At 42.3% G+C, this 17,409-nt stretch overlaps 1 protein-coding gene across 7 annotated transcripts in view; it reads left to right on the top strand.

Moving 5' to 3' along the window:
• The first annotated feature begins 2,117 nt into the window (after nt 1–2,117).
• Nucleotides 2,118–17,409, top strand: part of LOC140607036 (uncharacterized) — a 42,692-nt gene continuing 27,400 nt past the window's right edge. For 6 of the 7 annotated variants that reach the window (XR_012009207.1, XR_012009206.1, XM_072781319.1 and 3 more), the window contains exons 1-3: nt 2,118–7,690; nt 10,460–10,531; nt 13,913–13,984. Coding sequence is in view for 5 of the 7 variants with exons in the window: in XM_072781319.1 (XP_072637420.1) it covers nt 2,133–7,690; nt 10,460–10,531; nt 13,913–13,984 (5,702 nt within the window). In the remaining 2 variants the exon portion in view is untranslated. The remainder of the gene's footprint in view (nt 7,691–10,459; nt 10,532–13,912; nt 13,985–17,409) is intronic. The other variant, XM_072781322.1, reaches the window with a different exon arrangement.

The following is a 17,409-nucleotide window of genomic DNA, read 5'->3' as shown; positions in this document are numbered from 1 at the left end:
AATTTCTGGGGCTTTTCTTGAAGTCTTGGCCCTTGGCTCTGACCCCTTATTTGAAATTTGGAGAGCCAATTGCATCAGAGTGCTCCTATAGTTGTGGACATAGAAGAGGACACAGCCTTTTAGCGCTCCCCTCAAACAGAATCTCAGGGACTTGGGAACAGAGTAACTATGGCCTTAAGTGAGATGATGCTACAGCATTTGAAAACCTTTATGTGCATTGGGACACCTGAGTGACTCAGTGGTTGAGCATCTGCCTTGGGTTTGGGGCCTGATCCCAGGGTCCTGAGATGGAGTCCCACATCAGGCTCCCCTCAGGGCTCTGTGTGGCTCTCATGAATAAATAAAATATTTTTTTTAATTGTCTTTCAAATAAGGTATATTACCCAGATATCAGTATCACATAGACATCTTGTATGAAATATTTTGTTGAAGAACTTTTCTGTAACCCTAACCCTGAATTAGGGATTAAGTTGACAAAGTAATTTCTAAAATAAAATGCCAATGTTCTATATATTGAATGTTAAAAAAAAATAAATAATAGGAGCAAAGAATGTGTTTCATGTCATTAAGAACTTAATTTGGGGCTAGAATTCTGATTATTTAACTAACTCCGAAGTTGCAACATTTGTTTTGAAGGGAAGAGAGTAGAGAATGAAAAGATGGTTACTTTCTGAAAAAGCATTTGAAGTTTTGTCTGTGCAAAAATTCTTCTAATTCAATTTAAATCAAGCCAGTCAAGGAAATTTCAGACTTATCCAAGTTTACACTTTAAGAAGTCTAGCTTCCTGTGAAATGTGAGAGAAAGAGATTCAGTATTGATGCTATAGATTTCAGAAACCTGACTCTAACAACAGATCCATTCCTAAATAAGACCAGTTATGGAATTAGTTCCATTTAAAAACCATAGTATGTGCTAGACACTGGGAATAGGATAAAATCCGTTCTCTCCAACAGCCCTGGCGGCGCAGCGGGTTAGTGCGGCCTGCAGCCCAGGGTGTGATCCTGGAGACCCGGATCGAGTTCCGCGTCGGGCTCCCTGCATGGAGCCTGCTTCTTCCTCAGCCTGTGTCTCTGCCTCTGTCTCTCTGAATAAATAAATCCTTGAAAGCAAAGCAAAACAAAAACCTACGTTCTCCAGAGCTTGTGCCAGCCCATAAACACGGACTAAAATGAAAGAGATTATAGAAAGGACAGTGAAGGAAGTAAACGGGGCGCTAGTTACAGTATTTCCAGAAAGTTTAACATGCTGACCTCAACATTTTAAGTGCCTTCTCCATGCGTGCACACAGGGTAGACCTCAAGGTTACTTGTTCTAGATTGACAGGTGTGTTGAGTGTAGGTGGGACGCGGAAGTTTTCCATCCTAATGTAAACGGAGGGCTAGTCCCTTGGTTTCAGACTCTCACTCCCAGAATGAATTGCTCACCTCTCCCCTCCCCCATGCCCCCAAGCCCCTCCCACAGGAGTTTGGAGCCATCGCTGATTCAGTGGTAGGTAGCCTCCTCCTAACACAGTAGTGAATTAAAACTCAGACATGCGTATTGAGAACTTAGAGGAGTCTAGGGCCATACCACCCTGAACGCGCCCGATCTCGTCTGATCTCGGAAGCTAAGCAGGGTCGGGCCTGGTTAGTACTCGGATGGGAGAACTTAGAGGAAATGGCAACATTCAGAGTAACCGTGAAGTGTGCTCCCCTCCCCACTGTCCCTGTGCTTATTCTTCAGGTCAGCCTCTTTTCTTAGAAGCAGTACAGCCAGGGGGAGGAGGAATGTGTCTCGGATTTAAGCTTTGAAGAGGACAAGTTCGATCCGCCAGAAGTGGACTAGCATTTTGAATCTCCCGGGACGCCAGGTCTTCTGCTTCCTGGGGAAACTGCTCCACACCCCGACCCTACACCTCAGAGCGGCTGGAGTCTGGGTCCTTGCAGACTCCAGCAGCCCAAATCCTTCCCTGTAGCTCGGCGGGAGGTAGTGGTGGCCTTTGCAGGGGAAGGGAGGCTTGGCCTGGGGATTCTGGGGAAGAGGCTTGAACCAGGGGCTTCGGAGCCCAGCCGCACCCCAGCTGTGCCAAGCTCACAAAGGTGGTAAATAAAGGGTGGGACGCAGGCGGGGGAGGGGCGCGCAGTTGCTAACAATGGGGGCGTCACCGGGCTCCCTGAACATTTCGGTTTCTCTGGCGAGACCGAGCGCCCCACTGGCTTGGGTCTCTGCTCCGCAGAGTATCATGTCCAGGCTTTGCCTCTCCCTTTTTTTTATTTTTACCTGGCAACCGTCGTGGTTGTTGGGCCAGGCAGCTCCGCTTCCCGCGTGGGCCCGTCGGACCTCCGGCCCTCGGAGATCCCCGGAACCCCCGGAACCCCCGGAACCCTGGTCTTCGCACTCTTCTGAACTCCTGCATGAATCGCTCCAGGCACTTACCCACCCCGCAGAGGCGGGGGGGGGCTTTAATAACTTGAGGTCCTCTGCTCCAGCCCAGATATCGGCCCCGCCTAAGCAGTTGACTGAGACTTTGGTTCCATTCCTGGACACGGATTCAAATGGTGAGCTGCCCCCAGAGACAGATCAGTATCTGAATGACAAGCCAACCCTGCACGAAAGGCTCTTACAAGTGGTTCCAGCGTTGGGTGATGAGAATCAGGCCATAGTTCTACCTCCTCCACTCAAAAGTAAGATGAAAACTGGAGATGAGCCAGAAGATCACCAGTCATTGGAAATACTTGCTCCACCTCTGGACAGTCAGGGTTTAAACCAAAGAAAGTTTTTTGTTTCATCCCCAAACCTGGACAAAGATCTAGTTCAGCATCGAAGGCTTGCCAAAGTTGTTATTGGAACTCCAAACCAATTTGCAAATAAAGAGCTCCTAGAACAACTGCAGGACGATTATTCAGATTCTGGTATGGATATCATATACCCTGAGGAAAACCGACCAATGGATTTCCCAGGGGGACCAGATCAACCCCCAGAGCTCCCTGAGGAGCTTGAAATTTCTTCACTCCTGCAGGAGACCCCTGCAGGACCTCTCCAGTCCACTGTAGAGGAACCTGAACCTTTTGTGCCTGGAGTGGAGGCCCAGGCCAAGCATCCAGAGTCCCCTGAAGAGACAGAAACACCTCCACTTCTTCAGGACGCTCTATCTCAGCCTCCAGAGATCCTTAAGGAAGCTGGAAATTCTGTAAGCCCACAGGAGGCCCCAGCTGAACCTTCAAGTACCCCTGAAGTCCAACAGGAAGCCTCAGCTCAACCTACAGAGGCACCTGAGGAAGTAGAACCTTGGACCCCTCAGGAGGCCCCAGCTCAGCCACCAGAGGAGAAGGTACCACCTCAGGAGGTAAATGTGCCATCTCTGAGTCAGAATGAAGCTCAGCGGCCAAAATTACACAATGTCACTGTTAAACCTGTAGATTTGGCACTTACTGTAACTGTGACTCAGCCTCCACAGCACCCCAAGAAGGCTGAGCCTGCAATCCTGCAAGAACAACCAGCTCAGCCACCAGAGCTGTCTTTGGGGGAGGTGGAACCTATTCCAACCCAGCAGGAGCACCCAGCTCAACCTCTAGAGCATCATGAGGTGAAAGTTGCACCTCCAGGTCACCATCAGGTTCAACAGTTAAACCTGCCCAATATCACTGTTAAACTTGCAGGCGTGCAGGTTACTGTAACACCAGAACCCACTACAGAGGTGGGACCTTTGCCAGTTCAACGTGAGTCTGTCACTCAGCCCTCTGTGCCCCTTAATGTGGAACCTTTTGCAACCCAGCATGAAGCCCCAACTCTGCCTCCACAGTCCCCTGAGGAGAATGAACATTTGCCATTTCAACAGGAGACTCCAACTGAGTCCCCAGAATCTCCCACACAGGAGAAACCTCCAACACAGCAGGAGACCCCTGTTCAGACCGCTGGAGAGGTTAAACCTTCCACAACCCAGCAGGACACCCTGGCTCAGGATTCACAGGCTCCTGAGGAGGGTGAATCACCTTCAACCCAGGAGGAGGCCCTGGCTCAACTTCCAGGGACTCAGGAAGAGAAGGAACCTTCTCCACCCCAGCAGGAGGCCCCTGCTGAGCTTCCACAAATCCCTGAGGAGGGTGAACCTTCCTCAATACAGGAGGAGAGCCAGGATCATCATGCACAGACTCCTGAGAAAGCTAAACCTTCTTCAACCCAGCAGGAGGCCCCAACCCAGTATCCACAGGCCTCTGAGGAGGGAGAACCATCTCCAGCTCAGGAAGAGGCTCCCACTCAATTTCCACAAATTCATGTGAAGAGTGGGTTTCCAGAACAACATCCAGCCCCTGCTGAAAATGTTGAACCTTATCCAGATCAGCAGGGAGTACCAACACAGACTGGAGATCTTCCTGAAGAAACTGAACTTTCTCCAAGCCAGCAGTGGAGCTCATCTCTGCCTCAGATGCCTGTCGTAGGTGTAGAACCTTCTCCAGTCCAGCCTGAGCACCAGGCTCAGCCTCCAGAGTCCTCTACAGATATTGTAGCTCAGCCTCCAGTACATCATGAGGTGACATCCTCACGTCTAGGTCCTGGTGAAGCTCAGCATCCAATGTTGCCCAATATCACAGCAAAACCTGTAGATCTGGAGGTTTTCATAACTCCAGTGCCCACTAAGTTTGAACATGCTCCAGGGCAGCAGGAGGCCTCTGCTCAAGCTCCAGTTCCCCCTGAGCAGGTTGAATTTTCTCCAGCCCAGTCCGAGCTTCTTTTCGAGTCTCCAGAGACCCTTGAAGATGAATTTCCTCCAGGCCAACAAGAACTCATAGTAAAGACTCCAGACCCTCCTAAGGAGATGGAACCTACTTCAGCCCAACAGGAGGCCCCAGCTGAGCCATCAGAGCCCCATAAGGAGATTGAACCATCTTCAAATGAGTACACAGTCTCAGCTCATTCTCCAGGGCCCACTGAAGACGTCAAGCCTCCAACCCAACCAGAGGTTCCAGCTCAGCCTCCTGTTCCCCAGCAGGTCCCAGCTATATCTCCTGAGCCCCGACAGGAGGTAGAGCCTTCTGCCACACAACAGGAATCCCCAGCCCAGTCTTTAGAACTTGCTGACAAAGTGGAACCTCTTCCAGTCTCTCAAAAGACCCCTTCTCAGCTTCTACAGTTTCCTGAGAAGGTGGAATCCTCTCCAGTCCTGCAAGAAGCTCCATCTCTACCTCTAGAGCCCCTTAAGGAGGTAGAACTTTCTCCAGCCCAACAGGTGGCACAGACTCAGCCTTCAGAGCTCCCTGAGAAGCTAGAGTCATTTCCAATTCTGCAGCAGGCTTCAACTCAGTCTCCAGAGCCCCATCAAGAGTCAGAACCTTCTCCAGCTCAGCCTCCAGAGCCATCTAAGGAGGTTGAACCACAACTTCCAGTCCATAACGAGATGACAGTTCCACCTCAAGGACAAGATCAAGCTCAGCGTTCAAGCTTGCCCAGTGTCACTGCTAAACCTGTTGACTTGGAGTTTACTGTACCTCCAGAGCCTTCTACAACCCTGCAGCAGACTCTAGCTCCTCCAGAGGATCCAGAGGTGACACTTCCACATCCAGAACATGTTGAGGCTCAGAGTCCAAATTTGTCTGAAGTCACAGTTCAACCTTTAGATCTGGAGCTTACCATAACACCAGAACCCATTACAGAGGTTGAAACTTCAACGATGCAAGAGACTCCAGGTCCTCCTTTAGAGCCACCTGACGAGTCTGTAATGCAGCCTCCCATGTATCGGGAGGTGACAGTTCCAACTCCAGGTCAGGATCAAGCTCGGCATCTATTGTTACCCAATGTAACGGTTCAGCCTTTGGACTTGGAGCTTACCCTAACTCCAGAACCCACCACAAAAGTTGAACATTCTACAACCGTGAGTAAAACTACTGTTCCTCCAAAGGACATGGAAGTGACATTTGCACATCAAGAGCAGGTTCAAGCTCAGCATCCAATCTTGACTGAAGTCACAGTTCAGCCTTTGGACCTGGGGCTTACCATAACTTCAGAATTCACTAAGGAGATTGAACTTCCTCAACCTATGCAGGAGACTCCAATCCAGCTTCCAGAGCCACCTAAGGAGGTTACTGTAGCTCAATCTCCAGTATATCAGGAGGAGACCATTCCAACACCAGGTTGGGATCAAATTCAGCATCCATCATCACCCAGTGTAACAGTTCAACCTTTGGACCTGGAGCTTACTGTAAGTCCAGAACCCACTACAGAAGTTGAACATTCTACAGCCCTGAAAAAGACTATAGCTCCTCCAAAAGACGTGGAGGTGACATTTGCACATCTCGAGCAGGTTCTGTCTCGCCGTCCAAACTTGACTAAGGTCACAGTTCAACCTTTGGACCTGGAACTTACCATAACTCCAGCATCCACTACAGAGATTGAACCTTCTCCAACCATGCCTCTAGAGCTGCCTAAGGAACTTGTAGCTCAACCTTCCATATATCAAGAGGCAGCAGTTCCAACGTCAGCTCAGGATCAAGCTCAGCACCTGTGGTCACCAAATGTGACAACACAACCTTTGGCCCTAGAGCTTACCATAAGTCCAAAACCCACTACAGAGGTTGAACAGTCTACAACTCTGCATCAGACTACAGCTCCTCCAAAGGACCTTGAGGTGACATTTCCACCATCAGAGCAGGTTCAGGTTCAGCATTCAACCTTAAATAAAGTCAAAGTTAAACCTTTGGACTTGGGGCTTACCATAACTCCAGAACCTACTACAGAGACCAAACCTTCTCCAACCATGCAAGAGACCCCAACTCAGCCTCCAGAGCCACCTAAGGAGGTTGTAGTTCAATATCCATTCCATCAGGAGGGGACAGTTCCAACCCTAGGTCAGGATCAGGCTCCGTATCCAACTTTACCCAGTGTCACAGTTCATCCTGTGGACATGGGACTTACCATAACTTCAGAACCTACTACCCAGGTTGAAGGTTCTACAACCACCAAGACTACAACTCCCCCTCCAAAGGACCTTGAGATGACGCTTGCGCATCTCGAGCAGATTCAGAGGCAACATCCAAACCTGACTGAAGTCACTGTTCCACCTATGGACCTGGAAATTACTGTAACTGCAGGATCCAATATGGAAGTTGAACCTTCTCCAGCCAGGCAAGAGACCCCAACTCAGCCTCCAGAGCCACCTAAGGAGGTTAAAGTTCAATATCCATTTCATCAGGAAGTGATGAGTCCAACTCCAAGTAAGGGTGAAGTCCAGCATCCAGAATCACCCAGCATCACATTTCATAATGGGGGCTTGGGGCTTACCATTACTCCAGAACCTATTACAGAGGCTAAACATTCTGCAACCACGAAGAAGACTACAGCTCCTTCTCCAGCGGACCTTGAGGTGACACTTGCACATCGAGAGCGTGTTCAGAGTCAACAGCCAAACCTGACTAAAGTCACTGTTCCACCTATGGACTTGGAAATTACTGTAAGTCACCAACCAGAGTCATCTGAGTCGGTTCTCCCCCCAACGACTCAGCCCTCAGTGGTGCATTTTGCAAAATACTTCCCAGAAAAGGCATATACAACTTTCACTGAGCAGCCAGAACAGAGTGTTACCACAAATGTCAACATATGTGAGCTCTGTACCTGCAAAGATGAGACGCTATCGTGTACTGGTTTCAGCCCAAAGCAGAGGCTCCGCAGAGTGCCTGTGCCAGAGCCCAACACGGACAACAACACCTTCACCATCTTGTAAGAATTGCCTTTTCTCATTTGTTCCCTGCCTCCTGCTTGACACAGCAGCCTTTCTTTGAGGTCTTCCTGGGCCTTCGTCATCTCCCCAACCATGTTGACTGACTCTCTCTTTTTACCTTTTCTTTGACAACTGTCCTTATCTTCATTTTCCTGTTTGCTGTGGTTCCCACGTCTGCACTCGTTTACTTGTAATTGTCCTTATTCTTTATCCAGTTTTTTTAGCCCCATGATTTAATCGCTTAACCTCTACTCTCCCATCTTTATAGCAACATGTCCCTCTTTCCATCTCCTTGGTGATATACAAAAAAGTGGTTAAGAGTAGAGATTCCGGAATTAGACTGCCTGGGTTTGAATTGAGTTCTGTCACTTATTAGCTTTTGATTCAATTTCCTTATCTATAAAATGGGGTAATAGTTACTACCTTGTGGGATTATTGTGAGATTTGGTGAGTTAATACATATAAAACACGTTTTCAGTGCCTCACATATATGTGAGTGTTAGCTATTATTTGATTCCTCAGCTATGTTTAGAACTCATCTTTGTCCCTTGGTTTTCTATATACAGCACCCATTTTATGCCCCGCCCAGGACTTAGTACTGTGGCAGCCATGCAAGTATGGCATTGTCTTTAGAATATGAAATAATAGGTGGGAAGAAAGGAAATAGGCATAGAAAGACAGGTGACCTATAATTAAGTACAGACTATAGGTTCTGTAAGTCACCAGAATCTGTAATCAATGGAGTGTAGGGGTCAGAGAAAGCTGCATGGATAAGCTAAAACTTCAGCTGAGATTTAGAGTGGCTATGATTTGTTAAATACAGCAAGAATAGGGAGTATAGTCTAAGCAAAGGCACAGCTGCGAGAATGATCAGGAATTAAGAATTAGCTTAGAAAAAAAAAAGAATTAGCTTAGGAGGGCAGCCCCAGTGGCTCAGCGATTTATTTAACGCTGCGTTCAGCCCAAGGCGTGATCCTGGAGACTCGGGATTAAGTCCCACATCGGCTCCCTCCATGGAGCCTGCTTCTCCCTCTGCCTGTGTCTCTGCCTTTCTCTCTGTGTGTCTGTCATGAATAAATAAATAAAATCTGGAAAAAAAAAGCATTAGCTTAGGAAGCAGTGAAAGATACGGTTATGAATACCCTTGACTATCAGCTAGAAGGGTTTGAAAGTTATGCTGAGATATAGAGAGCCATTGAAAGTTTTCCAGAAAGACATATGTATCACTAAAACAAGAGGATTGTTTTCTATTCCCTATGTAGAGAGATCTAAAGAGGAAAGCTTGATCCGGGGAAACCAGAAAGAATGGTCTAGCAAAAGCTGGGAGTAAAGTGACAAGGGGCCAGAACAGAATGGCTGTGATAGGAGTAGAAAGAAAATCCTGAAAGCATCACAGAGGAAGAAGCAACAAGACTGCGTAACTGCTGAGGGGAGTAGTGGGCAGGGTGCATCCAGAAAAGAGAAAAATCAACTATAACTCTCAGAAATTTCTGTCCCGGATGAGCAGGTGGAAATACAGCAGTTGGGAAGGACAGCCAGTTGGAGGGAGATAAATTCAGGTTTAGGCATCTTTTATCAGGGAACATAAAGCAACCAGAAGGCATTTTGGTTGACTGGAAATGGCCACTAGGCAGATGATGGGCAGATGGCTATCTGTTTTGCCTTATTTCTGACTCCCCTGAAAAAAATGTGTATATAAACGGAATAGGGGGGGGATTCCTGGGTGGCTCAGCGGTTTGGTGCCTGCCTTCGTCCCGGGGCGTGATCCTGGAGTCCAGAGATCGAGTCCTGCGTCGGGCTCCCTGCGTGGAGCCTGCTTCTCCCTCTGCCTGTGTCTCTGCCGCTTCCTCTCTCTCTCTCTCTCTCTCTCTCTCTGGTCTCTCATGAATAAATAACACCTTAACAAATGAATAGGTAAGTTGTTGCTGAGGGAAGAAGATAAGTTAAAGGTAAGATTCAGTCATATACAGAATTAGTGATTAAAACTGAACTCAGGCATTTCATAGCTTTTTTGAAATACTTGCAATTCATGGATACATTCTCATTTTTTTTAATGTCACAAGCATATAGGATAAAATGTGAAAATCCCACCCAACCCCCCCTACCACCCATAAGATAACTCCTGTTACCATTTTGGTGTCTGTCCTTCCCATCACTTTCCTTTGCAATTTTCCCCTAATCAGGTAATACTTTTTGTTCCTTGCTCAGTAATTTGTTGCTTTTCCCTATGTAACATGTCTAAGAAATCTCTCCATATTAGTTCCTCTCATTTCTAACTTCTCCTAACAGCTGGACAGATTTCAAAAGAAGTCACTGGGCCAAAGCTTTGGTGTTCCTGGCATAGGATTTCTTTACCTTTGTTTCCTGGCATAGGATTTCTTTACCTTTGTTTTCTTTACCTTTGTTTGATACTTTTTTTTTGCCATTTTTCGGTTCAATTATTTTCTCATTGATTTACAGAAAGAACCATTTTAGACACATAGAGGTGATTTGGAGAAAAATACCATATTCATAAAGTAATTAACTGGCATTATCTATCCAAGAAATTAGACAAATAGGAAGTTCCGGTTCTAAGGAGATGGCTTGTTTACACCAATGGCCCCACATTTCTTTATTAATTGTGCAAACTGGGATGCTGATAGCTATGGATATTAAGAAGCTGGTATTTTCTGCATTTGCATATTCCCCCAAGGTTGCCTATGATTCTTTACTTATTCTGTTCATTCTTTTCCTAACTAGTCAAGGATCTGAACTGTGTTTCTTCACAGAAATTTCCAAGGAAACGCTATTTCTTACATTGAGGAGAATACATGGAAGCCATACCGTTGGACTGAGAAATTGTGAGTATATTTTCTCCGAATACGAATACAAAACACTGCATCCTGAGATCCTTCTTAGTCAAAAATTTTGAAGTCAGTATCTTGGAGGAAAGGTATTTCCCCCTCCATATCCCAAATCAACCTCTATTGATGGCAATTCTATGTTTATCTTGAAAATTGAATTTGACAGGCTCTCTTTAAAATTTAGAGTCAATCTAAACTTATTTTCCATTATATAGGAATACATGATTATATCCTCAATATATAAAAATGAAAGAATAGATAAAGTGAACATCTTCTTTGTGTTCTGATCCCCTACCACTGAGATAGCCACTATCTGGATTTAGTATATATCCTTCCAGATCTTTTTCCATGCATTTGTCTACATACATATTTATAGACAACAAAATAGGTTTGTTGTGGGATTTTCTTACCTTGTTTTTGTTTTTGTTTTTATATAAATGATAACTTCCTACAACTTGATTCTTTTGCTTATGCTTATGCTTATAAATGAATCTTTTGATTCTTTTATCTTATGTCTTAGATTTCTTTTCTTTTAGTGTATAGATAGGGGGTTACCCCATTCATGTATATGCCTGTGTAATATATTCCAAAGTATGAATGTATATAGTAATTCTCATATTGATGAATGTTTAGACTGTGTCCCATTTTCTTGTCACATGCGCTGCTGTAGTGAACTGCCTCAACCATGCATCTTTGTGTATGTGGGCAGGTATTTCTGTAGAATAGATATCTAGAAATGGAATTGTTTGAATAAAGACTATGTAGATGTAAAATTTTAATGGCCCTCAAAAAAGTTGTGCCAACTTATACTCCAACCCATAGACCATGACAGCATTCACATCCTCATACCACCCACTACTGGATATTCTCCATTTCTTGGCTGGTCTGATGCGTGAATAAAAGGGGTCCCATGTGAATTTGAAGTTTTCTGATTACTTGTAAATTTAAATACCTATGTTTACTGAACATTTGTATTTCTTGAGTGAATTTTCTGTCCTTTGCCAATTTTCTGTTATCTTTTATAAAAATTGATCTGTAGAAAAAAGTCAATGTAGACACAAGTGTTTTTAGAAAAAAAAATATTACAATCAAAGCAATCAACTGGTGTTTTTATGAGAGTTTGGTGTCATATCATTAGTGCAACTTGAGCAGAGAAGTCATAAATGACTCCTGAATTAACAATAAAAGACAGTAATCATAGCAATCTAAAAATAGGGATTATGATCCCTCTAAAGTAGATTTCGCCCCTTAGTCTGATATCTTATTGGTAAGGGAGAAATGCTAGAACTAGGCATTTGTTTTTTATTTTGTGAATTTCTTAAATACTATGTGTAGTTTATATTTCTCCATGATAGTGTCTGACTGGGATATTTTATTTCCCAAACTTATAAGAAAACTGAAAATAATTGTCGCAGAAATAAATAACGTTAATTTTCTTTAGGGAATGGAGGGGGATGGGTGGGCTGTGGACAAGGGTAGTAGAAAAACTTTGCGTTGTGTACTATATACCTTTGGAATTTTGGGCCATGTGAATATATTACATATTTTTAAAAAATGAATTGAAATTAAAAAATTAATTTTTAAAAAGCATGTGTTTGGGAATTTATATACTAGAACACGAATGTGGTAAGTCCTGCAGATGTCTGGTTCAGCTTGAAGGTTATACCTTGTAAGCAGAGGTTCCTAACTATGGATCACTGCTCTCCTGGGGCAGGATTTTAACCTGTTTTTCTATATATCTATTGGATGATATCTGCCAACAGTAGAATGAATAAAGTGTGGAATAGTCATAAAATGGAACACTATTTGTTTGAACCATAAAGCCACATAAGTAATCTCAAATTTTCTGATAGCCACTTAAAAATTAAAAGTAAAAAGAGAGAGATGACATAAATGTTAATATATTTTGTTTAGCTCTTATAGCCAAAATATTATTTCGACATATAATTATTATACCCATTATTAGTAAGATAGTCTATGTTTTATACTGTCTTCAAAATATCCAATATCATTTCTATCATGTAATCAGTATAAAAATTATTGAGAGTTTGTGTTCTTTTTATGTTCTTTTTTCCATAGTAACTCTTTGAAATCTCAATTTGATTGCTAGTCTTTTATCAAGAATACTTGTTCTGTATTTAGATTTCATAAAAATTACAGTTGAAAAAGTAATATCACATACCTACATTGTTGCAAACATATTTAAACATTTTCTAATAACTGTTGAGTATCAGTTTTTTCATTTGTATTTTAAAGTAAAAAAAATTAATTAAATAAAAACTTCAGCTCCTCAGTCACACTAGCCACTCCCAAGTATTCAGTAGCCACATGTAGCTAGACATGCAATAAATACTAGGTATTGAAATGAACCAACCTCAGCTACATGCAACAATATAATGAATTTATAAGATAATATTGAGTGAAAGAAGCAACATAGAAAATAATACCTGTGATTCCATTTATATAAAGTTCAAGAAGCGACAAAACTAAATTATGTTGTTTATGGCTGACATATGATAGGTAAAACTACATTTAAAAAAGCAAGGAAATTTGAGGTCCCTGGGTGGTTCAGTCAGTTAAGTGTCCAACTCTTGACTGGGCTCAGGTCATGATCTCAGGGTCATGGGATAGGGCTCCACACTCAGCCAGGAGTCTGCTGGAGATTCTTTCTCTCCCTCTGCCCCTCTCCCAGCAATTAATCTTTTTAAAAAATTAAAAAAGGCAAAGAAATTATTAAAGTCAGGATAATGGTTACTTCTGGGGAATCAGAGAGAGGGTTGTGATTGGAAGGGGCACACTGAAGCCTTCTGGGATGCTGGCAGGGGTTTTTCTTGATACAAGTGGTGTTTCATGGGTATTTGCTTTATAATTATTAAACTGAATATTTATGTTATGTACACTTGATGTGCATTTTTTTAGTTCTCAAAAAAAAATTTTTTTTTTGGTTGGGGAAAAAACAAATGACTTTACCTATAGTGCTGTATGGGGCTTCCAACATAGAATTTAGAAAAAGAGAGGAGGAAGTGTCAGTTCTGCCAGTATTGTCATCTAAACCAGGGTTCTAGCAGAGACTTTGTGATCCAGAGAGTAGACATTAATATGCATTTTGGTTCAAATAGTGGATGGCTGTGTGTGTGTGTGTGTGTGTGTGTGTGTGTGAGAGAGAGAGAGAGAGAGAGAGAGAGAGAGGAATAAAGAAAAAAAAAAGGATTTGAGTGGAAACAGCGCAGAGCTCAGTACTCCTAAATTAAAGAAGAATTAGTATATTTAGGTGGCACCATTACACAGGTTTCCCTCCCAAATGGGAGTTAGTCCTGTGTAGTGAATAGTTGTAGTTGTTTTGCATTTTGATGCAGAAATAACCTTTTCATTTTTCAGAATTCTCAGTGAAAATTATTTGACTGAATTACATAAGGACTCATTTGAAGGCCTGCTATCCCTACAGTATTTGTAAGTTAATTAATCACTTATTATGAGTTTTTAGTTATATTATCTGTAAAATAAATATGGGGTTCAAATTAGATAATCACTATAATTTCTTCTAACAATAAATTTCCATCTCTAGCATTAAATATCTCATATGCATTTTCAGTTTTTTAATTCTATAGACAAGATAAAGATAGAAAAAGACCCTTCAGTTATAGAGCAAAAGGGGTAATTAGGTCTGAGCAATTATGGATGCACATATGAACCTGTCTTGTAAGTGTTCATATACCATGTGCTTACATTTATACTTAATTTATGGCTCATGGATCAAATCATGCTCAGGTCTGTCTTTATACAGCCTGAGTTAAGAATGATTTTTACGTTCTTAAAGGGCTGTAAAAGAGAAAAGAAGAGAAAGAGAAGAATATATGACAGAGACCATATATGGCCTGCAAAGCCCAAAATGTTTACTATCTGGCCTTTACAGAAAAGGTTTGAAAAAGTTGGTTTAGTAAAATGAGAGGAATTAAAATTAACCTCAAATTGTCACCTACAGGACAAGAAAATATAGAACACTTACATTATTTTGAATGCCATTAACCCAGAATGTTTTTAATATTTAATCTAAATTAAACATTTAAATATTAAATATTTAAGCAGGTTAATTATGTAAGCAGTATTATCAAGTACCTATTAAGTTACCAAGAGAGCAGATTAAGGATTTCAGTGGGAATTCTAGCACCAGTATTAAAAATAGATGTTTAAAATGATGGTTAAGGGGTACCTGGCTGGCTCAGTTGATAGAGCAAGTGACTTCGGATCTTGAGGTTGTGGGTTTGAAACCCACATTGGGTATAGAGATTACTTAAGGAAATAAAATCTTTAAAGTAAAATAAAATGATGGTTAAGTATTATGGTTAGAAATGTTTACATTAAGCAAACATATCAGAAATGCCCCTAATTTAACTAATTATAAAATAAAATCTCTCCAGCCTCATTGTCAAGGAGGAAATGCTTCTTTAGTATTTCTAGGTATACATACAGAGATACCATGTTCTTTGCTATAAAGGTTCAATTTTTATCTTTGTCTGTGGCATCCAGAGCTGTGTAAGTCATTAATCCCTATTAATGATGCTCTTGAGCAAATAGAGTCTTCTTGCAAATGTAGAAGGTTTAAGGATAGTGGGTAAAAAAGAGCAAGAGCATGATTAAACACTAAGAATAGTCCTTTAAGTTATCAAACCTTCCAAGTCTTAGGGGACAGCCACTCTTGTATTGGTTTTCTTGGCTACTTCTGTGATCTGGACTCTAAACTTTACAAACACCGTTTGTAGAAAATCAAATGAGATAAACTGCTCAAAGGATTAGGCACTTCATTACTACTACTATGAAATACTTTGTAAGCCAATTATTTTATGTTAGCTGAAGTGTTCTCATTCATTTAAAAAAAAAAAAAAAAGGTCAATCAAAAGCTAATATGACAGGCACTATGCCCAGTATCATAGGCACTCAGATGATTAAGACAGGCTTCCTACCCCTATAGGAACTCATGATCTCACAAGGAAAATAGACAGAAGCTCAAACCATAATGCACTAAGCACTAAGTGGATGACAAAGTGCTGAAGAGGTGCAGAAGAGGGAGCCATAAAGTCATAAAACTACATTTCTTTTTACACAGTCATTTTGTTTCTGCTATTCACTACCCAGCTCTTTATATTTATTTTTTAAATATTTGAGTTTGTTTTATGTCCATGTGTCAATTTTATTTTTTTAATAATAAATTTATTTCTTATTGGTGATCGATTTGCCAACATACAGAATAACACCCAGTGCTCATCCCATCAAGTGCCCCCCTCAGTGCCTGTCACCCATTGACCCCCAACCCCCGCCCTCCTCCCCTTGCACCACCCCTAATTCGTTTCCCATAGTTAGGAGTCTTTATGTTCTGTCTCCCTTTCTGATATTTCCTACCCATTTCTTCTCCCTTCCCTTCTCTTCCCTTTCACTATTATTTATATTCCCCAAATGAATGAGAACATATAATGTTTGTCTTTCTCCGATTGGCTTATTTCACTCAGCATAATACCCTCCAGTTCCATCCACGTTGAAGCAAATGGTGGGTATTTGTCATTTCTAATGGCTGAGTAATATTCCATTGTATACATAAACCACATCGTCTTTATCCATTCATCTTTCGATGGACACCGAGGCTCCTTCCACAGTTTGGCTATTGTGGACATTGCTGCTAGAAACATCGGGGTGCAGGTGTCCCGGCCTTTCATTGCATCTGTATCATTGGGGTAAATCCCCAACAGTGCAATTGCTGGGTTGTAGGGCAGGTTTATTTTTAACTATTTGAGGAACCTCCACACAGTTTTCCAGAGTGGCTACACCATTTCACATTCCCACCAACAGTGTAAGAGAGTTCCCTTTTCTCTGCATCCTCTCCAACATTTGTGGATTCCTGCCTTGTTACTTTTCCCCATCCTCCCTGGTGTGAGGTGGTATCTCATTGTGGTTTTGATTTGTATTTCCCTGATGGCAAGTGATGCAGGGCATTTTCTCATGTGCGTGTTGGCCATGTCTATGTCTTCCTCTGTGAGATTTCTGTTCATGTCTTTTGCCCATTTCATGATTGGATTGTTTGTTTCTTTGGTGCAAATGACGTATCAGATAAAGGGCTAGTTTTCCAGGATCTATAAAGAACTTATTAAACTCAACACGAAAGAAACATGTGTCAGTTTTAAACATGGTAGACAATGCAGATGAACACAACTAGTCCATACTTTCAAGCATTTTATGCTCAGAGGAAAAAGGATGCAAAAATAACTATATTAAAAATAAATTGGAATGCCTGGCTGGCTGAGTTGGTAGAGCATGTGGCTCTTGATCTCAGGGTCATGATTTCAAGCCCCTGGTTGGGTGTGAAGCCTACTTTAAATGTTTTTTTCAAAAGAAGAAGAAGAAATGGATATGGGCAACGAGAGGTATAAATTGGTTTTGGAATACAGATGAGGAAGAAAAGACTTCACATTGGATCAGGGAAGCTATTAGAGCAATGCTGTTTCAACAGGACCTTGAAGAGCTATTGGGTATCATCAGAAAGACATTGTAGGGCGAATAAGCTTACAAAGGAGACTGGGAGAAAGGCAAAATACAGGAAAAATATCTTGAGTACCTGTAGAGTAGGAGATTAGAGCTAGTCTTCTAGGATTTTGAAGGCCGTGGATTAACATGCCACGCTACTGGATTATCACAGCAGTGCTCCAGGACAAGCTTTAAACTGCAATAGAAAAATAAATAAATAAATAATCTGCAACAGAGTCACTTGGAGGGCTTGTCAGAAAATAAGCTCCACCTCCACAGTTACTGATTCCTTCAGTCTATAGAGTAAGGCTGAGAATTTGCATCTTGAGTAAGTGCCCAAGTGATGCTGGCATTCGAGAACC

Source organism: Canis lupus, chromosome 16 (genome assembly GCF_048164855.1).
Source record: "Canis lupus baileyi chromosome 16, mCanLup2.hap1, whole genome shotgun sequence".
NCBI lineage: Eukaryota > Metazoa > Chordata > Mammalia > Carnivora > Canidae > Canis > Canis lupus.
Note: the sequence above shows the minus strand (reverse complement) of the source record. Positions and strands in the feature narration are given on the sequence as shown.